The sequence below is a fragment of the Rhea pennata genome, chromosome 1 (genome assembly GCF_028389875.1).
Source record: "Rhea pennata isolate bPtePen1 chromosome 1, bPtePen1.pri, whole genome shotgun sequence".
Lineage (NCBI taxonomy): Eukaryota > Metazoa > Chordata > Aves > Rheiformes > Rheidae > Rhea > Rhea pennata.
In genome coordinates this window covers 56,409,943-56,434,502 of record NC_084663.1, presented here as the reverse complement: position 1 = coordinate 56,434,502, position 24,560 = coordinate 56,409,943, and the positions used below count along the sequence as shown (strand labels likewise).

The window sequence follows — 24,560 nt, the reverse complement described above, 5'->3', positions numbered from 1 at the left end:
CAGACGCAATACAGTTGATGTTCCTCTAAGACATCTGATAAAATAAAGTTAGAATTGGGATTTAGAAGGCAGGCCCTATTTTCTTCACTTATAAAAGAAACAGGCTTATACAGAGTGATCCCTCCCCTAGTATAGTCTTGAATCCAGTAATTAGGAGTCTATAGACTAGAAGTTTAATATTTCATAATTTCCTAAAGAGCAGGTCTTAAGTCATTCACAAAAACAGAAACAGAAGAAGAATGTGAAAGTAAGAGAGAGAGAATGAGAAGAATGAAATCACAGATGTGGAAGCAAGCAAGAGGAGCCAGGTAATAGAGTGTGGAACAAAACAGAAGCTTAAGCTCTTTAAGGTTAGCACTGTGGTGAGGACAGTGACAGGATGATTCAGAAACATCTTCAGAGGCATGTAAACTGTCTATACAGCACATCTTACCCACTTTTTCTGTTTGTGAGCGCATGCATTAGGGGTTACAATATATTGTTTCACACATTAGTACATGTAAGAGATAGCCAATAAATAAATGTAAATGTCTGAAAAGTATGTGCATGAATTCAGGGCAGAAGGGGAGTTTGAAAGACAAGGGATAACTCAATTTTGAGGCTACAACTTACACAAGCTGCATTTTTGGATAGAAACAAAACCTCTCTCACCTGCTATCCATTCTGAAATTACATTGCAAAGCTGTGTCTTGAACTCATCAGTATTGAAACATGATTTGGGAAAACCAGAGCAGAAGCAGATGTACAAGGCTTGACTCAGCAATGAAGGGAAAACCTAGGAGTTGAGCAAAGAAAAATCACAACTCCATAAACTTTTTAGTTAAGAGATCTTTCTTAGAACAGACACACTGTTCTTTTGAATGACAGTCTACATTTCAGGCAAAGGAACAACTGCTGCTTTGAATACTTAGCTCAAATATCAAACACTGTTACCAATACTCCAGTTCCCTAGTTCAAAGAAAACTCTTATCTTACTATCTATGTAATCTGAAAGTTTACATATTCTTTATTTTGGATTAAGGAATACCCAAAGTTTCAATTGATGCAGGTCCTGCCATTAAAAAAAAAGTGCAATTTATTTTGGGGGGGAGGAAAAAAAAAAAAAAAAACATTTCCCCTTCCCTCTTTCTTTATAGAAGGTCACATTAGCAGAAAGAAAGAGAAGAATCAGACTGTTAGTGTAGACATTTGGAACTTTTTAAGGCAGTAACTGTCTGCTATGATGCAAAGAAGTTGAAGAAAAGAAAGAAAGAAGAAGAACCAGGGAATACATAAATAACTAAAAGTGAAGGCAGAGGTAGATTAGGTGAAGGCATAATCCTTGGATGAAAGAGCAGAAGCCAGTAGCCAGAAATGAAAACGGTGTTTTTCCACTATATATTTTTATTAAAAGCTTTATAATTCAAAAGACAAAGGCATGAACTTTCCTGGCTGTCACTGGGTGATTCAAACTGCAAGGGTACCACCTATGATGCTCCAAGATCCACAAAAGTTACAGTCCAACTGAGAGTTGGATATCAGGATTCCTGCAAAAATCAATAGATGCCTGTACAGCATCTCAATTTATAGGATAAGTATTAGTTTCAGATTACTCATGTGGTGATGGATTTCTCCATCTTATCTCACTGTTTGAAATGCAAATCTTTTTGTTTTCTCTGGCTGTCTATACGCACTTTAAGGCAGGCCTCCTGGTGGTGAAATCTGTGATAGTCAAGCAGGAGGAAAGCATAATTCTTTGCAATACGATCAAACAGCTGTTCTTCTATCTCTTGATCTGGCTGTCATGAAAAGTAGAAACAAATGGAGAAAAAGAGATGATTATTTTCTCAATAAAATATAGCTGGGAAAGAATCTAGGATACTGTAGGAAGGGACTTAACTGACTTTAGAGCACTGAGGAAACAAAGTATCTCATGTTGAAGAAATGCACTGGGCATAGAAGTAATTTCACTATGCAAAAAAAAAATCATTTTTTAGTTTTTAAACTTGGCTTAATTTAGCCCATCAGTGAATGCATCAAATCTTAAGCACAGTAATTAAAATAAACATTATTTTTGACATTGGAATAAGCCTGGAGTAAGTCTATTGAATTTGCCAGTCATGGGAATTTCTCTATTATTCTTGTTATGACTGAGAATAAAATAATCTTGCAATTATATGAAAAAAAGCCAATTGAAATACACTGTTGACTTAAAAGCAGCTCTAAGACCATCTAAGCTACAGATTCTGGATTGCTTTTGGACTGAAAAAGCCTAAGGAACTGCAAGTCACCAAGAGCAGTGATGCTCAATCTCTTCCAGAATTTCCACAATGCCATGTGCTACAGCTCTATCTTTGGTCCTGCCATACTCTCACCCCTCCACTAGGGTTTGCAAAGGTGTCTTCATAAAAAGATAGGCAGCTTCCTTGCATGGTTACTGCAGCACACATTGTCTGTTTAAGGATCTTTTATAAATCCTAAGTGGTATTGATAGTTTTTGTACTGGGGAAGACTGCACTGAGTATTCACTTCTCTACAAAGTGATGGGCATAGAAGAATGCACAATGTTACACCATGTAATGCTTTCAACATCACTTAATATCACAAGTCTCTGGCAGGACAACCCTGTTTACCTGGAAGGAAAACAATGCAATATACTAAGAAGCAATGCTAGAAATAGCAATGATCAGCTTGGCTTGATAGCTACCTGATATAAGTGGAGAAAGAGCCACCAAAAACTATCCACCAGAATAGCCTGGGAGACTGGCGCAAGGAGGAAATTCCGCAGCATATTTCTAGGAAGCAGAGTCTGGCAAGAAATGAAATTTAGTAACATCATGCAAAGGAAGAAAGATTCCTGAAGCAAATCACTCTGAAAAACAGATACTGAGCCTCTTTCACTTGCTCTCAAACTTCTGGAGAAGCTTTCTAAACTCTCATTCACAACCCCTACCAAGTGTAAAAGCATTCAAATGCATATCAGCATTTGTGGGCACAGCAATCAGGCATATACAAGTACGCATTCACACCAAGGCCCTGGGGACAGACTGCCTGGCTTTTTCCAAGTCATAAATATACCTTTCCACTTGATGACTTTCTCTGGGCACGCAGTGTTTTCTCCACAACATCTGTAAGCTCTATCCCACTTGGCAGTGGGGTCAGTTTATCCTTATTGTATCCTGGATATTGGTACATTTCCACTGTGCCCTGTTCTGAAGTACTCTGGCATTTTGGGGTTGAGATGGTATGGAAAAGAAATGACACAAAAAGGAAAACATGAAAATTTCTAACAAGTTCTAATAACACATACTCTTTCTTTCTTCTGTGTCTTGCAACAAGACTCTGGTGAGACTTGTGAAATAAGTGACAGTAAAATTAACATGAAATGCCCTTTTTAAGAGCATAAATTACTATTAATCTCCAGAATGCATATGGAAGGGAAAAAAAGCATTAGTCATCTATTGCATCTTACTAGATTGCTAACAAGCACATCACTTGGCAGTCAATGAGCTGATACAGTTCTTGCACCTTATAAACCCTTCTCCAAAAACAAAGTTTAGGCCTCAGTTGTCTTCAAAGCATCTCCCAGAAAAATGGACTCAGATTTTTTTCCAAGATGAATCATATACATAAGGAGGAGGAAGGACTCTGTCTTCTCTTAAAGACAGGTTTACCACTTGTGAAGTGAACCTGACCTGAGGCAGCACGTCAACATCTGACTCGCGCAGAGCGTGGCCATACTTTTGCATGAAGCCACATGTCTCCCTTCTGCTTTTATCTGCAAAGAGAAAGGAAAGACTGAGGTTACTGAAGAGACAGCAAAACACATTAGAGAGCAAATACAGATCAACCACAAATAAGGCAGAGTCTCCATTCTGCTATACCATATGCCTATTTTAAAATATAGCAGGGAGTGTTTAGGGAAAAGGGGGCAGAATACTGAACTCACCAATCTCTTATTATTAAAAAAACAAACAAGCAAATAGGAAAGATCTTTGCTAAGGTGACCTAGCCTGGTATTTCAACACACAACTTGTATATAGTATTTGATTATTTATGACAAGCGTCAGCTTACACTGTATAAGCTGCTAGATTTTGTTATCTCACCCTGTAGTAACATTTTTTTTCCTCAAAGCTTTTCCAAGCAGGATTAAATAGCAAAATTAATACATCAAGATTATATGATAAATAATAACTATCCCAATACTACTCAGGACCATTCCAGCAACATACAGAACAAACATGAAAAGTGACCAAGCTCCGCCTCTGGCTTTGTCACTGATTCACTGTGAGACTGAATAGATGAGAGAGTTTGTAATGTATTACTACAGTACTTATCCTGCTTGCTGCAAGGAGAACTCAAGCGCACAACTATGCTGATCACAGAGATCCTGTTGGCTTATTCCAATTTGGAACTAGGCAGCAGAAAGCATAATACAGGATTCCTCTAGGAAGGTGAAGATAACCCTGTATAACAGGCAGGGTTATGTCCTGACCAGAGATGCTTAAGGCTTCTTCATTTTTTCAGTAACAAACCCCTGAAGTATTTATATAGGAAATACATGTGCCTTTTTCTTTGGGCGTCTCAGGGAATTTCTTCTCTTGTCTGGAGCTCTTCTGCTCTGAGTATCTCTTTGAAAACTCAAGATGTTTCAACGCCTTTAACAATAGTAAGAAAAAACATGAAAATGAGCCTTAAGAGCTCAGTTCCTTAGTGATGTGAGATCTATGACTCGCAAAAGCACTTAGGTTAGCAACATTTTTTTCAGTTCAAAACCATAAATCTACATTCTCCCAATCTTTCTTGCCCTTATTTCTAGCCATTCATCTTTTTATCTTTGTTATCAAATATATGCACACACATAGGCATATAAATACTGATAAGAGCCACAACTACCACACAAAATCTGTTTAGAGCTCCAAGTTTTTCCTCTAAGATTTTTACTATAACCCCCTTACAAAAATGATGCATTTCCAGTGCACAGATTTTAATACCCAGGCTCAGAAGCACATATGTTCTAGTACATGGGGCTACTATTCTTTATAGTGCTTGTCTGGGAAGATTCATATTGTTTATTTTGACTACTAGATGACACTTCAGCACTGGAGATTTTCCTTGTCTATAGTCACCATATTGGCACTGTGGTATTCTTCAAATTCTTGTTCCAAGGAAACAATTTTCTGGTTCACTTCGGTCAGAGTGCCCATCAAGCACTCTGAGAATGAAAGACTGTTAAGGAACATTGTTGTGGAATATTAATAAATATACAAACCAAATCAAAAGGTTTGGTGACCCTCCTTTCATATTTTCTTTTTTCTGACACTTCTATTTATTCTCTCTCCCTCTTTTTGCCTTCATTATTATTCCCGTTTCACACAGGTCATTATCCTAGTATCTCATTAATCTAATTTTTTTCAGGAAAGCCTACTTTCTCAACAGGAATGTTTTGAACAATGAAGCAAGTAATTTCAAATCACCAAATTCCTTTGAGATCAGGAAAATATTTTAAAACTTTAAAAGGGAAGTATTTTGCTTTTGCAGTATGAAAAAAAAAGTTGGTGATACTTCAAATAGCAAGATCATGTCATGTGTATTATCCAAACCAATTACCACAGCCACTTCCATGGAACAAAAGAGAGTAAAACAATAAAACAAAATTTGCTCCATCATCAGCTGAGAAGGGAAAACTTTGTAACATGCTTGGAAAGCCAGGACATTGGGACTGTTTCAGAGGACAGCTTATGAAAAGTGCCTGCTGTTCTATCCCCAACTTTTAACTTATCATTCACTAAACTTGTGGAGTCCAGTACCCCAGACACTTTGAAGTTCTCCACCTCTTCTTCCATCTTCCCAGATAAGGAGAGATTGCCTACAGAAGGCCATTTCTTTAGCTCTAAAAAGAATGACAAAAAAATGCTTCCAGTGAGTTCCAGTATTTTAGGGGACATGTGAGGTATCAGTGGGCAGAACATAACAGCTTTGATGTAGCCTGAAAATAAGAGCCTGCATCCACCACACTCAGCTGCTCTGATCTCCACCAAACCCAGCGGGTGCCAGAGCTGAGGCTTTGGAGCCGGGGCCGGGGCCGGGCAGGGTGAGAGCTGGGGCGACATGGGGCCCCATCTCCCTGCGCCGCAGAGGATACCCGACGGTGTGTCCTCCGGGCCCTCCCGTACTGCCTCCACAGGCTCCCACGGCGGCTGTCCCAGGAGGTCGCCCCGCGAGGCCGCCAGGGAGACACTGCTGGCCGCCGTGGCCATCCTGCTCACGGCAGCCCTCAGCCACGGCACCAGGGCGAGCCCCGCACCAGGCAAGCTCGCCCCACGGCCGCTGCCGCCACACGCCGCAGCGGCGGGGAGGAGCGGGGGGGGGGGGTGTTGCGCCGTCGCCATGGCAACGCAAGGGCCGCAAACGGCTCCCGGGACGCGCGGCGGCCGAGCCCACGCGGGCAGTAAGGGCAGGGGCTGCCTGGGAGCGGGGCTCGGGCTCGCCAGGGAGCAGGCCACTCCCTCCCCCCTCCTTAGTTACAGCGAAACTTCAGTGGAACAGTCTAGTTTATCCGCCCCCGCAGTCGTGGCTGACGCTACCACGCGAGGACGGGGGGGATGCCCTCATCTCCATTCTCTCGCTGATCCCATTTGCTTCTCGAGTAAGGCGCCGAGAGGGAAAAGAGCTTGAGAGAATATTCCTAAAGCTGCTGCTGGGTAGAGTAACTCTGACCCTGCTCGTCGTCCCCATCCCCTTTTCCCAATGCGAGACCGCCAGCGCTCTCCCCCCCAGGGTGGTACGACCCTCCGCTCCCCCCCCCCCCCCCTGCTTTCTCCCCCATCCCGCGGGCGGACTGTGCCGCGCCGTTCGGCGGGCGGCGGGGGGTAGGGGAGGAATGCGCCTGCGCAGAGGCAAGCCGGGGGGCGCGAGCGAGCCGGCGCGCGACGTTGGGTGCCGGTGAGAGTCGCGCGCGCCCGCGGGCGGCGGGAAGTGCGAGGAGGGAAGTGCGGGGTGTGTCGGCCTCGCTTCTGATTTAAAGCGGCGTAGGGGCAGAGTGACGTCAGGGCCTCGCGATGCCCCCTCCCACCTCTCCCGCGCGGTCACGTGGCGCGGCAGGTGCGAGGGGAGCCGCGTGCCGGCGGCGCGAGAGGCGCGGTGCCGTCATGGCGGGCGGGCGGCGGTGCCTTTCCGCGCCTCCCGGCCGCCCTGGAGGGGGGAGTGCGCAGGGGTTTTCACCCAGGGTAGACCTGGTCTCGACCGCTGCGTTTCTGCCTGGTGCCCACTTCTAGACACAGAGCAGATAAACAAGTAGTATTGTCAGCAAGTTGAGCACTCGTGGAAATGTGTGGCTTTTTATAAAGTGCTCGCTGAAAAATTCATGGCCGTTTTTTCACCAGAGGAAACTTTGCTAGAGAGGACCAGAGAATGAAGCAATACTGTCTCACTACAAAGGGATGGCTGAGATGTTAAAGGAGTACATCCTGTCTCTTGAAAGAGTCCATTAACTTCTTTTAAAGTAGTGGCTTAAAATTTTTTGTGTCACCTAATTGTTTTCAAAGGTATGATTTTTTGAAGAAGTAGTGATTAAAAACTGTGAATATCAGAATTTTAAAATCCTGACAATTCTAAAGGTAATTGCCGGCTTATAATTCTGTTTAAGACTTAACACTTCTAATCCTTACATTTTCTTTGTTTTTGGAAAACAGAATAAAGCAGTGAGAAGTACCACATACACTCAGAAAGTAGAACACAATGCCTCTTTTTGGTAACACTTTTAGTCCAAAGAAAACACCACCCAGAAAATCAGCTTCTCTCTCCAACTTGCACTTGGTAAGTTCTGGGGACTGTGGTTTGGCTATTAAGTACTCAGTAACGAGCAATAGGTGCTAAGAATGTTGCGTTAAAATCCGTGTAAGACACCCCCCTCTTGGGTGCGCCCACCTCTAGTTCTTTCCTTCTGTGGTACAGGATCCATTTCTGATCACTGGTGACCAGATACCAAGATAAAAATGGAAAGGCTCAGAGCGTTATGCATCACCCCCACCACAGTCCAGAACTATTTCCCCTGAGGTTTGTAACTAATGGTTCTAATCTAGATCCAGGGAGAGTGTTTCCAGCATATCAAGGGAGGTGATCCTTCCTCTCTGCTCTGCATGGGTGAGGCTGTATCTGAAGTGCTGTGTCCAGTTCTGGGCTCCCCCAGTACAAGAGAGAAATGGAGTTAGCAAGATCAAGTGCAACGAAGGCCACAAAGATGCTTAAGGGACTGGAGCATCTGTGATATTAGAAGAAGCTCAGAGAGTTTGAGCTGTTCAGCCTGGAAAAGAGAAAGCTCTGGGGATGTCATTGATATATATATATATATAAAAATATTTACTTGGATTGTGTAAGGATGATAGAGCCAAACTCTTCTCAGTGGTGCCCAGTGACAGGATGGGAAGCAATGGGCACAAGCTGAAGCACAAGAAATTCTGATTGAACAGAAGAAAACACTTCTTTATTATGAGGGTCGTTGAACACTGGAACAGATTGCTTAGAGAGATTTTGGAGTCTCCATCCTTGGAGATACTCAAAACCCAAATGGATGCAGTCTTGGGCAGCCTGACCCTTCTTGAGCAGGGAGATTGGACTATATGTTCTCCAGAGGTCACTTCCAACCTCACTGATTCTGTGATGTCTTTTCTAGCTTTCACTACTAACAGGAATACAGAATGGACCATAAGGAATGAACACATTCTGCTTTCAGAATGTTTCTGCTTAGGTGGTATCTTCAGTTTAGAAATGAAGTTTGTTTGCAGAGCATGGAGTATATGTCTGAGCGGGAGGAAATACAGGCATGGTAGTGAGAGGAGAGGCTCCACTACTGCAGTAGTACATGACTGTAAGTAGTATTTCAGACTGCTGGGACAGTTACACTAGCAATTTCCATTGGAAGGCCAGTCACTGTAAGAGATAAAAGAGTGTGGGAGTGGTTTTGTATTCCTGTAAAAATCTAAGTTGGATCTTCTCCCTGCAGCTGGATAGATCAACTCGTGAAATTGAGCTGGGCCTGGAGTATGGCATCCCCACCATGAACCTTGCTGGTCAGAGCCTGAAGTTTGAAAATGGCCAGTGGATAGCAGGTAGAATGAAGCTCTGTTTGGTTTGATCTGTTATAGTTATGGCTGATAATCCTAATTTTGATCTCCTTCTTTCCTCTAGAGTCAGGAAGCTTCACTGGGGATCGCAGGGAAATGCAACGCTTGCGCAAACGAAACCAGCAGCTAGAAGAAGAAAACAACCTCCTTCGACTGAAAGTGGATATTCTGTTGGATATGGTGAGTCCCTGTAGAACTTTCACCTGCTCATGGCAATGGAAATGCCTGAGTGAAGAGTTCTGAGACCACCAAAGGCAGCTGTTCTCATTGCAGGGTGTGCTCCCCACTCTTTCTACTTTATCCTTCTATGCAAGAAAAACTTTAATGATAAAGTGACTGTAAGAGTGAAGTCTGATCTCATCTGCTTCCTCTGCAAGAAGAGGGGAAGGTTCCCCTAGCAGAACAGCTTGACTTCAGTGGAAACTAGACTGGAATTAGACAGGAGCCCCAAGAGGTGGCATGTTTCCTCTTTCCTTTTCTGCACTGAGTATAGCTGCCTTCCTGCCACTATGGCTTCTGCCCTCTGAAACCAAGTTACAAGTTTTTTGGTCATAGAAGATTAGGGCTCCAGCACCCTCCATTTGGCATCACAGTCTTTCATCTATATGTAAACCTTTGGGTGAAAGAATTCCCAAACCCTATATAAACTGAAATTCAACCCTACACATAGATCACAGCTTTCACACTTAAAATCTGGAGTAAAATCTTCAGTGAAATAGAATCATTGCTCAATTACTAAGCGAGTTAGCTTTTATGTCAATCTGAACAAATGCTTACTTACTCCTTTGTCATTTTCCTTCCTTTACCCTGTGTTTTTAAACTGGGAAGATGCTTTCATGCTTTTCTGGGCTAAGCAGTAAATCTGGCTCTCTAGGCTATCTCAGTTAAGTGTGAAATTCCAGTTTCCCTCTCACTGAAATGGGAGCAAATGCTCACAAGGGCGCTGGTTTGTTGCTCTAAACTTCAGTGACATCTCTGGAAAGATAATGCTGTGAAATCCAAAGTGTTACTGAAAAAGCTTCCGAGACACAGATTGCTTGTTGTGTTCTGCTACAATGAGATAGGTGCTTCTGCAGAAGGAAAGCAATCTCTGTGATACTAACATGCTTTCACACCCCACTGCAGGAAAGGCATGTACAAGGTATGGGAAAGATCACACCCTTGCTTGATCTGATGTTCACCTCACAAATATAATACAAGATGGAGACTGAAGGAGTAGTTTGTTCTTGTCATTGTTCCCTGTACACTGCAGCTCTCTGAGACCACAGCTGAGTCCCACCTGATGGAGAAAGAGCTGGAGGAACTGAAGAATCACAGCCGAAGGAGGAAGTGAGTTACTGGAAGAAGAAGAGGTGCCTAGAGGATAAGAGAACAAGGAAGCTAACTTTGAATCTTCATTGCTCCTGCATGCAGGATTCCTAGAGCTAGCTTGAACAACTTAGCTGTGTTGGTACTATATATATAGTTGTGTTGGTACTATATATGTATATATATATATGTAGTTGGTACTATATAGAGAGAGAGGTACTTTGTTCCACAGAAAAATGAATAATAGTAGGTACCTACAGTGTTGCGTGGTATTGCACCTACTACAGGACTGGTGTTTCAGCACCACATTAAATTATGCCACAACACTATTAATGAACACTCATATTTTTTCTCAGAGCAGTTTAATATGTACCTCACTACCTTTCTTCAGCAATCGAATTGTAGCTACCGTATTTTCTAAGAAGAATCTGACAAAATGCTCCCTTTCCTGCGAACAGTTGGGTGTACGTGAACAGATGATGGAGAAGATTCACTCTTAAGTGAACTCTCAAGTGACGTGGAGTTGCAACTCTTGCTTAAAGACCCGTGCTGTTACCTTCAGTCCCAAAAGGTCCGGATTGGTTGCTTCCTGGTTTCTGTGATTAAAAATAGAGCAAACTCTCTCCACTACCCCCAAAGGACAGTCTTTCCCTCTTGATATTTTTGTGTGTTTTTATACAAACTGTTGGTTTTGCTACTTGCCTTTGGCAAGCAGGATGCTGAAATTGCTCGTTCCCCATGGCATTTGATACTCTGTAGAAAGTTACATTAAAAAACGCGGGTGTTTTGCTATTTTGTTATGTTTTCTGTGCAGTTAAGGACCGTGCCGGGGGCCTGGCCGCCCTGCCCCGAAGCTCCGGCTGAGGTTAACGTGTCGCCGGGCTCGACACCACCTCGGCTTGCACGGAGGAGCGACCCGCGTCCGCCCTGCGGAGCCTCTTGCCGGCACGGGCGTGGCGGAGCGGCGGCGGCGAGGCCCGGGGCGGCGGCGAGGCCCGGGGCGGCGCCGCGCCCTCCCGGCCACCAGGGGTCGCTGCTGCCCCGCGGCGGGCGGAAGCACCGCCCCTTTCCGGTGCCGCTGGGGCCGCACTTCCGGCGCCGCGGCCTGCGCGCCGCGGCCCCCTTCCCCCTCCCCCCCCCCGCGCTGGTGGTCATGGCTGCCGCTGCGTCCCTGTCCGCCGAGGAGCTGCTGCCCAAGGGCGGCTCGGGCAAGGCCGAGGAGCTGGAGGACGAGCTGGAGGAGGAGGAGGAGGACGACGAGGAGGTAGCGAGGCCGGGCGGGCGAGCGGGGTGACCCTGGCGGGCCGGGCCGGGCCGGGCCTGACGCGGTGCCGCGTTGCCCCGCAGCTGGACGAGACGCTGGCGGAGCGGCTGTGGGGGCTCACGGAGATGTTCCCGGAGAGCGTCCGCTCGGCGGCCGGAGCCACCTTCGAGCTCTCGGTGTCGGTAGCGCAGAAGATGTACAGGTGAGGCGGGCGGCGGGCGGCTGCCAGAGGGCCCCGGAGGCGCCTCGGCCGCCGCCGGCTCCTGCCGCTTCGGCCCGCGGCAGCGCAGTGCGCGGCGGGCGGGAAGGGCAGAGACCGCGGCTGCAGCAGCCCAGGCCGAGCTGGAGGGGGCGTCGCGGGCGGAGCGGCCGTGGGCGGCCCGAACCGGGATTCGGGAGTGCGGTTAGGAGCAGGCTCCTGTCCAAAGCGCGGAAAGGAGGAAAGGAAGAAGTCCAGCCCGCAGAAGCAGCACCGGAGAGACCGAAGCTTATTTCTAGTGTGTTTTTTTTCCTCCCTAGATTCTCTAGGGCAGCTCTGTGGATTGGGACCACCTCCTTCATGATTCTGGTTCTTCCTGTCGTATTTGAAACTGAAAAGCTGCAGATGGAGCAACAGCAGCAGTTGCAGCAACGACAGGTGAGGCTAAAACACCAGAGCCCTCTTTAATTGCGATTCAGGTTAATATTCTGGTTATCTGTTTGTCCTGGTAGTTATCCAGTGTTGATGGAGCTTTTGAAACAAAACCCAAAAGAGTGTAGCTTGTTGTATGTCACAGTCCCATTCATCCCACTAGGTGTTCTGATTGGGTCCTTCACTGTACTGGAGAAAATTGAAGTCCTTTTTTTACATTTAGTGATAGTCTACAGATGAAAGCATAAATTTAGATGGTCAGAGGAAGGGGAGTTCCTGCTGTTATCAGAAAGAGGTTCATCCAGAACAAACGGAAATAAAGCCCTTGTGTGCTGCCAATGCCTTTTTTTTTTTGTTTTTCCTCTTCTGTAAATCCACGAGGGATGTATTTGTATCTTCTACCGTTTGCCCGAATGATCAGTTAACACTGGTGCTGGATTTACATAAAAAATAAAATAAAAAATAAATGAGGTAAAGGCAAAAGGGGCTGGAGGTGGAGAGACCATCTTGCTGATTCACTGTGACAGACTATCTGCAAACTCAAACGCATTGCTTTTCCTTGGTCCGAGTAGATGGTGGAGACTGCATACTGGCCTGGTACAGCCTGCAGGTCATGTCCAAATACACCTGTTTTGCATTTGGTATGCTCAAGCATTAAGCTGTGAGCTGTCCTCGCAGAGAAGGAAGTGATATTGCTAAATGCTATTCATAACTTTTATATTTGTCATTTATTTAATCCCTCTAGTGGCACACTTTGTATTTGCAGCGCTCTGGCTAACTGGGAGCGGGAGGGCCGCAAGTACAGTCATTGCTTATCTTTTTAGCTCCTTAACTGATTTGACTTTTTTTTTCCTTACAGATTCTATTAGGGCCCAACACAGGGCTGTCTGGGGGAATGCCGGGGGCCCTGCCTCCATTTCCTGGAAAAATCTAATTTACAGAAGCTGCACTGGATTTGTATCATGTGGGAAGACCTTGAGATTATGATATATTGAACTGTTGATTTGTTGGGCCAGGGCATTTTTGTTTGCTTTTATTTTTGGCTGTACTTTGGGACACTGACCTATTCATAACGTAGAGGAAAGTCCCCTCTCTGGACCTGATGATGGCTCCTGTCTGCATTATTCCCCGGTAGAAGTCATGAGTCTTTTCTTTTATTTGTAACTGGTTATGGCATACTGATCAAAGACTCAAAATCAAGGAGTTCCTCTTTTGGACTCCTGTCTACCTAAAAAAAAAAAAAATCCTGGGGTGCAAGTCAGGCTTCAAAAGTCATCAATCAAAAGAAAATCCCTTCTGGCTAACACAAAGCCTAAGGACATCAGTGATAGAACAAAGAGTGAGTTTCCCAGCAGAGGAAGCAAAGGAGGAGGAAGGGTTGCAGGTATCTGTGCCTGTGGAAAAAAAAAATCTCTGGGAAGATGTTTGTACAAGTAATTTCACTGCAATTTTTTGTGTGTGTGTGCGTGTGTGTGAGTACCAAGGGAGCAGCAGACTGGCTTAAAGATGATCACATCTGTGCTGATCCTATGCATATTTTTTTTGTATTGAATAATAAATAAATTCAACCCCAACAGTGTGCTTTTAATAGACATCTCTTAGAGAGGCTCAGCTCCTTCTTTGCCTGGTGGTGCAATCATGGAAGGTGAAAGAGTTGCTTAAAGTTTTGTTGGTAGATGCCCTTCACTCTGACACAGCTTGGCTGGAGGCTGGCTGCAGGAGCACTCTCACTACTCCTGTCATCCAGGGTTTCTCAGCCACCTGAAAGTGATAATGGAGTTCATGGAAGTGACAGAGAGTATGTTCTGGCACCTCTTTACTGATTCTTCCTCAGTATCAGTGACCATGTTTCAGTGTTTTATAACCAAAGAAAAAAAATTTATTTTTCCTTTACATACTTTGTTACAGAACAATTCAGTTGAACGTACAGAAGTGATAGGACATTTATATGGAAACTTTTTTCCATTTTTAATATTTGGTTAAACAAAATACATCTCTGTAAACAAACCCAGACAAGGCTCTAACAAAACCAAACAAGCAAGAAAACAAACATGAGCTTTTCCACTCCCAAGCAGTGGGACCAGCCTGTTTTGCCCACCCTTTCTGTTAGTGCAGCCTTGCTTCCCAGTGGGATGTGATCATACAGTTTCCCTTTACCTGAGCAGCTGGATCACAGTATTTTCCCCCACAGGAAAGGTGCTGACATCCAGGGAGAGGAAAGTAGCCCCAAAATATTTTAAAACATATTTGCATATTGTGCACTGATCCATTGGCTTGCAGTTTTCATGCAAACGGGTTTCTCCAAAGTGCGCTTTTAATCAACATAGAAAATGTTGCTGTTGAGATTAGTTTTTCTCCTTCCCCTCTTGAAGAAATGGCTTCAAGTCATGAGCAGAATGCCTCCAGGCTTTGCATTCTACTTGTAAAGTGTTTAAAAATTTTGCCAGCTGGTATCAGTCATTGGAATGTGTTAAGAAATAGGACTTTTTGTAGAAATGTTAGGTTTTTCAAACCTAAGAGCCGTTTGCCCTTGTCTTGAGGAGACTGTGCTCAAAAGACTGCAAAATGGTGCTTGCAGGATGTCCAGGAATCAGCATACACCATCGTTGTCCTGTTGCCGCATGGCCTGTTTTCTGTTAAGGTCTGATTTTGGTGGTCTCTCATTCAGCTTCAAACACCTGTTCACACTTTGCTGAGCTTTCAAGATAACAGGAAAAGTAGTTAAAGCCCACCACCGTCCTTTCAAAAGCTCAAATACCAATAATAAGAGTTCTGCACACAATGGAGCAGGATCCCGCAGCTCCATCACTTTTCAGGTATTACCATTTAAAAGAGAAGATATCAGATGTACAAAGGAGGGAACAAACAGCTGGGAAGTGCTAAACATACGAATTCCATTCCAACCTCAGCATTTTCTCATTCTACTGTGGAAGGAATAACTGAACTAAAGATCATCTAGGTTACAGGGAAACAATTGATAGAGATTCCTGTCAGAGTCTCCCTGTCTAGTCACTTTTCCCCACAGGAAGGAGAGGAGGAAAAAGTGATTCAGCTAGTCATGGAATGTTTGTCAGTCAACACAAAGAACTTGGTTCAGCTGCCATGCCAGAGCATCTCTTAACGCCTGAAGATTCAGGTTGGACTCTGTGCATCTCCCACATTAGCTGCTAGTAACTATAAAAAGGGAGAAAATGCCTATTATAAAGGCTTCCATTCTCAGCTGATTTTTGTTCAGAGCTTTAGCTCATTGGCAGCGAGAGCTGCCTTTTGGGACATTCTGTGACACTAGCAACTGTGGGCTAGACTGCTGGAAAGAAGAGAATAAAAGGGAATGACTTCCCTTTAAATTCCCTTCAGTTTTATTCCTCTCTCAGTGGCCATGCAGAAAACAAAAATAGCATCAGATGTTAAAAAGGAAGAAAACACCCAGCACCGCACAAAGAAACCCAAGCAGACTACAGCCTTTCTCAGTTTAGAAACTTGATATTCCTCAATTATTCTGTGCTTACTGTTTCCACATTGCTTTTGCCAGCCACATACTGCCAAACAACCACTCAGCTACATATGTAAATCCCTGGAGACACTGTGGAAGAATCCTCCAGCTACCCAAAGACTTTCTTGAAAGATGACACTATTTTTGTTATTGTCTTCTAATTCTTGGCACACACCATCCCAAAGAAGGAAAGGGCTGTGCTGAGCACCATACTATTCCTAGTGTTTGAGTGTCCTGAGAGACCCTTAGGAACTGTAAATGTCTTCACAACTACTATTCTGGGGGGAGAGGCTTGTGAAGATGAGGCAGGGTACTTGGCCCTGCTCCGCCCCTAGACACATTTCAGCAAGAGCAGCTTGCGTGAGCTTGGGAGGGAGCAGTGAGCAGTGTCTGACCGCATGCAGCCTTGAAAGATGTGGGAATGGGCAGACCAGCAAGTTTCAGACACCTTTGCCTCAACGCCCAGTTTTGGAGAGTTCACTGCATTCTAGTTAGCTTAAGAGCACACAGCTCATTTGCCTTTGCAATTAAAGTGATAGGCTTCCAGTTTCCTCCGCTCTGCCTTTAGTTTTCCTCCCCCCCCCCCACCTCTCCCAATATCCTATGTCACTGCCCTATTGCACCAAGAAGAAAGGAAAGAGTCCAACAAAAGCAAGTTCCAGAAGAGAAGATGGGGGGGGGGGGCACCCATTATCCAAGTTACAGGATGTCAGGAGTTTGGTAAGGGGGAAGAGCTGTAGTGAGAGGACAAAGTTGGTCCAGGTCACACATCAGCTCTCCAGCTCTGATGTGCTTCCACCTCCTCCGGCACTACCAGCAGAAGTTCACAGTTCTTTCCTCTCAGCTGATGTTTCAAAAATTTCCTATGGGAATGAGAAACAGAAATAAGCACTATTGAATGTAGAGCTTTGTCATATTCTACAACAAATACACCCGAAAAAAATCCACATAAAAAATCCACCCTGAAACCCAAACTTTTTAAGGCTCATGTTTACTAAGTATGCAAACACAAAAAGAATCAGGAGAGAACCTGCACAGCCTGTCTTTTAGTTATTTTTGGACAATAAACACATATTAAACTCCCTCTAATGGATCCAAAAACACTTCCACCTGGTTAGTTATTGCAGAATGAGATGGACATGATCTTAACCTCTTTTAACTGAGAGAAAATTATATAAATGTCACTTTCCATTCTTTCAAGGACATTTTGTTCCTTTGAGGTCACAAAAATAGAACAGAATTTAGAAGCTCAGTTTCTTGAGGTCTCCATGTTAGAGGTCTCCAGTCTTCATGTCTTCACTGCATTTCAAAATAATTCAACCAATCTGGAACACTTGCGAGAAAAACATCATCATTTAGATGTTCTTATCACAGATAGCAGCAGCAGCACATGACCTGGGATTTGAATTGGTTCTGCAGTGGCTCTGTAAGCCTTTTTCAATAGCAAACTTGGATTATCTTTAATAATTATGAAAGTCAAATTTTCTCCACTATCTTTCAGCCCAGATTTCTGAAATTCTTTATAAAAAGAGTCTTTATTTAGTGCTGAAAAGTAGTGCACTCAGCACAAAAATCCATCAATAGCTATGCAAATTAAAGAACTGTATTACTTTATCCCAGAAGTTCACAACAGGGTTGCATTCACTTTGTCAAGACTTTAATGGCACGATAGGCTCTGCAAATATTGCTCATGTGCAACCCCTACATTAGCACAAGTCTGTTTGAGATAGCAAAGCTGCTAGTGTACTTTAGAAGGAGATGGGATGAAGTTAAACAACAACTAGGAGTAGGTTAGCTTTTACAATCAAAGCAAGTTACATCAGCAATCCTGTGTTAAGACTGAAGGAGAAAGTGGAGTCAAGCAAGAAGTGCAATGTACACTTATATAAGCAAACGATCCCTAGTCAAGAATAAGGCTGCAATTTTAATTTGGAAGAATTTTTATTGGGAATACACACAAACACACACCCTACCAAAGAGGCAAAGGCTTACTGGTAATCCCACATTTGACAGCGAGAGGCAGCTCATCTAGTTGCAGCTGTCACTCACTGATATCAGACTTAGCCTCTACATTTATTGCTACTGACAGAGCCAGCCATGTAAAAGATGAAGCCAGGCTCTGCTGAGCTCTGGGAAAGTGCTACTAGCTAAAGTATCTCCCTAGATTCACACAAAAGCAGCGTAAGCCTAACTGGAGGCACAAGAATCTTACTACTCATTAATCTTTGTTATCAGAATCCAACCATAAAAGTCTCAAGTGCTAGCTAGCTAGTTAAGGACAGTTTCTCCACCTCTGCACAGAGAAGGGTTTAAGGAAGGCTAGGATAAAAAAGGAAAAAAAAAAAAAAAAAAAAAAAAAAAACACCCTACCTGAGCTCACTTTCACCTCCAATCCACTCGGGCATCTTGAGTTTGGAGTCGAGGTTGTAGTAGGTGCCTCCCACCTCTCGGACGCAAATCCAGTGCTGTCGCTTAAGGGGGAGCTTCAAGGGACCCCAGCAAAGGCTGGAGGGCAGATTCATGATGAAACCCATCACATTAGACAGAGCAATGACATTAACATCTCTGAAAGAGCAGGGAAAACAGACAGTGGTAAGATTGTATTTTGATACTTTAACAGCATCTCTTGTTTTATGAACAGCGTCTCTGGAACTACTCAGATGCACCATTTCTCAATACCTGCGTTTGTCCCACCAAACTGCTTCATAGCCTTTGGTCTGAAGTGCTGCCATGATTACGTTCACGTCATAGTTGCCATTTCCTAGCATGCTCTTCTTGTGTGGCGTCACCATGGTGTTGGGAGACAGCCTGCAAACAGAACAAGAGGCTGCTGCAGCAAGTGTTTATGGAACTTATACACCAATTTCATCTCCCTGTCAGTCCCAAAGTTAGAAGGGGCTAGTTGCTGTATCAATAACTCAGAGCCTGTTTTCAGTTTTTCTTTAAAACATGAACTATTCCATTTCCTCTTTATCCCTCAGGCAGAGGCTAAAAAGGCTAAATAATGCATTATGTACAACTTTGATGTATGAAACCTCCAAAGATCCTGGCTTTGATGTGGAAGAGAATGCAAACAGAAAGCTTTTTTCCTCTGGAACTGGTACTTCTGAATTGATGCTTCAATTATTTTTCCTCTCAATTCATGGTTGCAGTAAATGCCACTTTGCCATTCAGAATAACAGATACTACAATTTGAAGAGTTTAATAGTCAGTATTAGTCTAAGCCTGGATGAGATCATAAAAGCCAGTGTAGCCTGGCTGCAGAAAAAAAGAATAGATGTTCCCCCTGACCTTCACAAACAAGCCTTAAGACACAGCTTTCTAAAGCATTGCCATAGGTAACTTAACAGCTAACCTAATCGCAGACAAATCTTCTAAGCTTTATTCAGAAGCTTGCCTAGACATCACTTACATTACTATAGCATCTAAAAATCCAGAAACACAATCCACCCAGTTACATTCAAAAATATAAGATGCAGTTGTTGCAACAAATGTGGATAATGGATGAAAGACATAATACAGACACACAGCAAAAACTTAGTCATTTGTATTGTTTATGTTTTTCCCAAGAAAGTTTTTAAGAAGGGGAAATGAAGAGGTGAGTTATGGCAGGGGAAAGACACATGGGCTTCAACAGCTAGAAGAACAAGCATAGATGGAAACTATGAGGGTAGAACAGCAATGTCATGCAATGCCAAACTGAAGAAAGTAAATCCTGAGATTGCTTCTGTTGAGATGCATTGCTCTTTTGATTGGCAAGGGCTTCGTTAGCTCTGATGGCATAAAGTTAGTGTGTTTTATGTCTCCAAGCCATCCACGGTTCACCTACCTCCCTCTCATGTTACCTCTGTCCCTCAAAACTCTTGATGTTCCTGCATGCTATTTGCTTAGCCTTTAGCTGCCTTTAGAAAATTGCACATTCTGCAGGCAAGTTTTGTTCACTGAGAACACCTCAGCCCATCTGCATTCCTCCCCAACATCATAACGCATTTGAGAAGAAGAAAGAAACAAATTTTGAGTAGGGGGTTTCAGATCAAGAAAGGGAAAAAAAAAGTAGTGTCTTGTTGCATTAGCCAAGAGTTTTCTGCCAGTTGAGTAGAGTGCAGTAAATCAGTTTGAGGGGTGACTTAACGGCAGAAGGGAGAGGAGTCTGAAACAATGGGGCGATATAAATATCCACCACCGCACACTTCTGAGAGAGGAAATGGGACTCCCTGATTCTCTGTCAAATTTCTACTTTATTTTACAAATCAGAGATGCTACTGTACCTTGCCACAGTGCTTCCAGTATCTCCATAAAGCAAGCTCACTCAACTCCAACTAGTTCCTCAAGAACATTGCCTCCAACTATTAACTCTCATGAGTGCTAGTCAGCTACAACAAAAATTTTCCAATCGACAGAGCTCTTTTGGTTGCACAAGCACCCTCTTGTGGCACAGTTTTCCAGATAAAAGCTTATCTGAGAGCTGAAAGAATATATTTATCTTTGTTCTTTCCTATAGCTTTTAGAGCCCCAGAGCCACAGAAATGCAGCAAAGAAACAAGCAGAGGAAATAAACTCAAAGAGCTGTTACTTGTGAGAAAATTTTCATCGAGAATTGCCTCAACATATTTACACTTGCAAACACATAAATAAAATGCACAGTCACTAGGAATAACTGGAGGAATTCTGATCACACAAGGAACTAGGCTTTCTTCCCAAAATTAATTTCATATCCAGAGACTAAACTGAGAAAGTAAGATTGACAAGTTAAAACAAAATCTCAGGTAGTAATCCTCCTGAGCCTTTTAAGTCAGAAACTTTCATCAGAACTTTGCCTTAATGGAATGAGCTCTGATGTTCTAATAAACAGTTTTCTTGCCCAGTCAGGTCTGAATGCACAGACTCAGGTAAAGTGAAGAGATTTTGTTTGCATGTTCCCAATGTTGCACAGAGTTGCAAACAAACAATTTTGCTTCCTGGAAAGAAAGCCAAAGGAACATCAAAAAGATATTTCTTGTATTAGAGGAAAGAAGAAAGGAAAAACTATCAGAGGAGAGTCTGGACAGAGTTTTGGCATACACAATGATGATGATCAGACTACCCTGGCATTATGCAGCAGGATGCAGTGAAGGGGAAATTAATCAATAAGAAATGTAGTTCAGCTATTCAAGTGACATGGTCAAAGTTACAGAAAGCTTAAACTTATTTGCAATTCTATTACCTCCTCAACACTAGGGTTACATCACAATTCCCAATGTTTTTGTAGCTTACTCAAAAATATTCATCAAATTCACAGAGAATGAGACAAAAGACAGGAGAGACATATGGAAAATGACATAAAAAGGGTAGCTAAGTCCTCCCTAGCCAAAGAACTAGATACAAGACAATCTAAGATAGGCACAATGTATGCAAAGGTAATGGAAATTTTTATCCACAGTTTATAGTTCATCCTTTTCTGAGATAAATTTCTATATTACTTTCAATACTCCTGTAGGTTGAATAAATCCATATATCTTGATCTAAATATTAAGGTAGAACAATATCAGTCCAGAATGAAAGACAAGTTCTTCCTTCTAAGGTAAGAGGTCTGACAAGGTTAACGTTCCAACTCTTTCTGATAAGTTTTGCTTCAAAGCAGCAAATGAATTCCAACTCACCAAACCAAATGAAAAACAACTAATTAAACCATCACACTATCTCTACCACATAAACTGACTTGGGTTGTCTGAGGGCAATAGAAATCCATCTGTGATTATGTTTCTGACAATTGCTACTCTGAAATAAAATCATAGAATCATAGAATCAGTAAGGTCGGAAGGGACCTCTGGAGATCATCTAGTTCTACCCCCCTGCTCAGCAGGGTCACCTAGAGCATGTTAGGCAGGGTTGCATCCAGGCGGGCCTTAAAGATCTCCAGAGAAGGAGACTCCACAACCTCTCTGGGCAACCTGGTCCAGTGCTCCGTCACTCTCACAGGGAAGAAATTCCCCCTCACGTTCAGGCGGAACTTCCTGTGCTTCAATTTCTGCCCATTGCCTCTTATCCTGTCACACGGGGCAACTGAAAAGAGTTTGTCCCTGTCCCCTTGACACCCTCACTTCAGATACTTATGCACATTGATAAGATCCCCCCTCAGTCTTCTCTTCCCCAGGCTGAAGAGGCCCAGCTCTCGCAGCCGTTCCTCACAGGGCAGGTGCTCCAGCTCTCTGACCATCTTCATAGCCCTACGCTGGACTCTCTCCAGTAGCTCCGTGCCCCTCTTGTACTGGGGAGCCCACAAATGGATGCAGTTCTCGAGACGAGGCCTCACCAGGGCTGAGCAGAGGGGCAGGATCACCTCCCTCGACCTGCTGGCAACACTCTTTCTAATGCACCCCAGGATACCATTGGCCTTCTTGGCCACAAGGGCACATTGCTGCCTCATGGTCAACTTGTCATCCACCAGCACTCCCAGGTCCTTCTCTGCAGAGCTGCTCTCCAGCAGGTCAGCCCCCAGCTTGTACTGGTGTCTAGGGTTATTTTTCCCTAGGTGCAGGACCCTGCACTTGCCCTTGTTGAACCTCAGGAGGTTCCTCTCTGCCCACCTCTCCAGCCTGTCCAGGTCTCTGAATGGCAGCACAGCCCTCAGGTGTGTCAGCCACTCCTCTCAGCTTGGTATCATCAGCAAGGTTGCTGAGGAGGCACTCTGTCCCCTCATCCAGATCATTGATGAATAAGTTGAACAGGATGGGACCCAGTACTGAGCCCTGGGGGATGCCACTAGCCACAGGAGTCTTTAAACTGGACACGGTTCTTTGAGACTGCTGCGGGCCAGCCCCACTGTACAAATAGGAATTAAATGTACAATGCTATTGTAAACAGCATTTCAATGTGTTATTTGAAGTTGGCCATTGCCACATTTCTTTTGCCAAAGAAAGGAAAGCATGTACTTGATGAGTCAAGTACCACTTCCATAAACCTACTGATTTTCAGGACAGCAGCTAGATACCCTTTCCAACTCATCAATACAAAACAGTGTGACTGTATCCATGAATACTGCAAACTTTGGTCAATAGCAGAAGGATCTTTTAGCATAACTGCTGTAAAGAAGCACGAGTTCCTATGTCACAAACACAATATGCTGTCAAACATCAGTAATGCCAGTAATGCGTATTCAAGTCTAACTTATGTGATAATTGTAATATCTGTACATTGAGAATCAGAGGAAGCCCATTTCTTACTAGATTACTCTGTTTCACCAATGAAGGGCATGAGAACTTTCAAAGGCATGCTCAGGAGAATTTTCATAGAAGTATAGAAACCGCTTAGCAGAATATAAACTATTCTACTGACTACATTAGATCATTTACATTTAACTCAGTAAAACCCCCAAAATGCTTTTTGAAATTTCTAACAATGCCACAGAAAACAGGGATCTAGCTACTGAAATTAAATCCAATTTGCCAGAGTACACAGAATCTCACTACAGGAAAAACATAATACTTGAAGAACTTTACTTAATTACTTGAATAAGGAGCCACTCTCTTGGCAGAGCTTCTAATTTCCAGCAACTTGGAAGTGCTGTGGTACTACATCAAGAAGTTTTATGATGACCCACTTGTCATTCCTGCCACCTTAATTCTCTCAAACCAATACCAAGACATATTATTAATATCAAAATAACGTACCTACATCAGGCAGGGGCAAAAACATGAAAGCTGGATGCAGGATACATTAAGGGGGGTTGGCAAGAAAGCAACACTGCTATCACATGAGAGTGTATGCAATAAAGCTCTGTTATCCAAAACTGGTAACCTGAATAATTTGAGAAACAAGTGAAAAGAACTAGGGAGCAGGCAAGGATCTCCACATGGCAAACGAAATAAAACAATAAAAACACTACACATTTTAAAAACAGAATAAGAAAGTCTAAAGCCATGGTACACTCTGAACACCTCCTTTGCTCTATTCCTCTGCCAAACTAAGATCTGAATACTCCTCCAAGCAATAGAGCACAAGGGGAAGCTAACATTGCCATAGCAGGGAGTATCCTACCTCTGAAAAATCTCCTGCAGGGTTTCCCTAGTGAAGGCATTGCTGTCCTGGAAGACATTGTTGAGGGCATGGAGGGCACACAGCTCCCTACGTTGTTTCTCATGGTAAATACGCAGTGGTGGTAGCTGGGGTGGTTCTGATGATTCTGATTTAGTCTTGTCACCTTTCCATGGCACGCAACTCATCTTCTCACAGGGTGGATGGAGAGAAGGTGGTGAGAAATGAAGGAGTCTGCAGTTTCTTCCTCCACAGTCACAAAAGCAGCCCACTGCCCCTCTCTTTTGTAGGCTAGCGCTGCTTCCAGCTCAGAAACCCTCCTCTTGTGCTTCAGTTTATACAGCCACTGTCTCTGATGGCTGTTTTTAAAATTCACATAGAGATTTGCAACATATTTTCCCTCCCTCCTCCCATACCTCATAAAATGTAGTATTTCCCTCCCACCCACCCTAAGAAAAAGGAAATATATATCAAAAGATATTAATCCTCTTAGTCTCAAGGTACGAGCCGGAATTTGTCACATCGTTCCTTTTCTTCCATCTCTTTTGGTCTATATTGCCACTAAAAGGGTATCCAGAGCAGGTAACAAAAATGCCTGCCTCCACCGTGCCAAAGTAGAGAAGGTGAAGCCAGCTTCTGATGCTGCCTGTAAGAGCACAGGAAACCTTAAGGATCTATCAATTGCATTCCTCCATTCCCTTGGAAATGAGTGAATCCAGACAAGACGATGCCAACAGCTTGGGAAA

At 43.7% G+C, this 24,560-nt stretch overlaps 3 protein-coding genes across 5 annotated transcripts; 2 read left to right on the top strand and 1 right to left on the bottom strand.

Annotated features, from left to right (window-relative positions):
* Positions 1-6,603: 6,603 nt before the first annotated feature.
* Positions 6,604-11,205, top strand: CBY1 (chibby 1, beta catenin antagonist). Of its 3 annotated transcripts, none has more exons than XM_062569063.1 (5): positions 6,604-6,684; positions 7,675-7,798; positions 8,985-9,090; positions 9,170-9,285; positions 10,358-11,205. In XM_062569063.1, the coding sequence occupies exons 2-5, from the start codon at positions 7,721-7,723 to the stop codon at positions 10,436-10,438; spliced, it is 381 nt and encodes a 126-aa protein (XP_062425047.1). In that variant the 5' UTR covers positions 6,604-6,684; positions 7,675-7,720; the 3' UTR covers positions 10,439-11,205. The 3 variants fall into 3 exon arrangements, with proteins under 3 accessions (XP_062425047.1, XP_062425039.1, XP_062425056.1); XM_062569055.1 differs by lacking the exon at positions 6,604-6,684 and adding an exon at positions 6,810-6,925; XM_062569072.1 differs by lacking the exons at positions 6,604-6,684; positions 10,358-11,205 and adding exons at positions 6,810-6,925; positions 10,231-10,350.
* A 335-nt stretch (positions 11,206-11,540) lies between these two features.
* TOMM22 (translocase of outer mitochondrial membrane 22) lies at positions 11,541-13,882 on the top strand. Its single transcript, XM_062569043.1, has 4 exons — positions 11,541-11,677; positions 11,761-11,879; positions 12,197-12,314; positions 13,168-13,882. The coding sequence occupies exons 1-4, from the start codon at positions 11,567-11,569 to the stop codon at positions 13,240-13,242; spliced, it is 423 nt and encodes a 140-aa protein (XP_062425027.1). The 5' UTR covers positions 11,541-11,566; the 3' UTR covers positions 13,243-13,882.
* A 300-nt stretch (positions 13,883-14,182) lies between these two features.
* JOSD1 (Josephin domain containing 1) lies at positions 14,183-24,214 on the bottom strand. Its single transcript, XM_062587964.1, has 4 exons — positions 23,818-24,214; positions 18,481-18,609; positions 18,172-18,366; positions 14,183-16,664 (listed from the first exon to the last, which is right to left on the bottom strand). The coding sequence occupies exons 1-4, from the start codon at positions 24,000-24,002 to the stop codon at positions 16,565-16,567; spliced, it is 609 nt and encodes a 202-aa protein (XP_062443948.1). The 5' UTR covers positions 24,003-24,214; the 3' UTR covers positions 14,183-16,564.
* Between the last annotated feature and the right edge of the window lie 346 nt (positions 24,215-24,560).

What these genes read in the sequence shown, in the direction of transcription:
- CBY1 (XM_062569063.1), top strand. Translation starts at nt 7,721, where the DNA reads ATGCCTCTTTTTGGTAACACTTTTAGTCCAAAGAAAACACCACCCAGA. An exon ending in CTCTCTCCAACTTGCACTTG is followed by an intron (nt 7,799 to 8,984) that starts GTAAGTTCTGGG and finishes TTCTCCCTGCAG; the next exon opens with CTGGATAGATCAACTCGTGA. An exon ending in TGGATATTCTGTTGGATATG is followed by an intron (nt 9,286 to 10,357) that starts GTGAGTCCCTGT and finishes TGTACACTGCAG; the next exon opens with CTCTCTGAGACCACAGCTGA.
- TOMM22 (XM_062569043.1), top strand. Translation starts at nt 11,567, where the DNA reads ATGGCTGCCGCTGCGTCCCTGTCCGCCGAGGAGCTGCTGCCCAAGGGC. An exon ending in AGGAGGAGGACGACGAGGAG is followed by an intron (nt 11,678 to 11,760) that starts GTAGCGAGGCCG and finishes GTTGCCCCGCAG; the next exon opens with CTGGACGAGACGCTGGCGGA. An exon ending in GTAGCGCAGAAGATGTACAG is followed by an intron (nt 11,880 to 12,196) that starts GTGAGGCGGGCG and finishes TTTCCTCCCTAG; the next exon opens with ATTCTCTAGGGCAGCTCTGT.
- JOSD1 (XM_062587964.1), bottom strand. Translation starts at nt 24,002, where the DNA reads ATGAGTTGCGTGCCATGGAAAGGTGACAAGACTAAATCAGAATCATCA. An exon ending in CTGCAGGAGATTTTTCAGAG is followed by an intron (nt 18,610 to 23,817) that starts GTAGGATACTCC and finishes TTCTGTTTGCAG; the next exon opens with GCTGTCTCCCAACACCATGG. An exon ending in GTTTGGTGGGACAAACGCAG is followed by an intron (nt 18,367 to 18,480) that starts GTATTGAGAAAT and finishes CTGCTCTTTCAG; the next exon opens with AGATGTTAATGTCATTGCTC.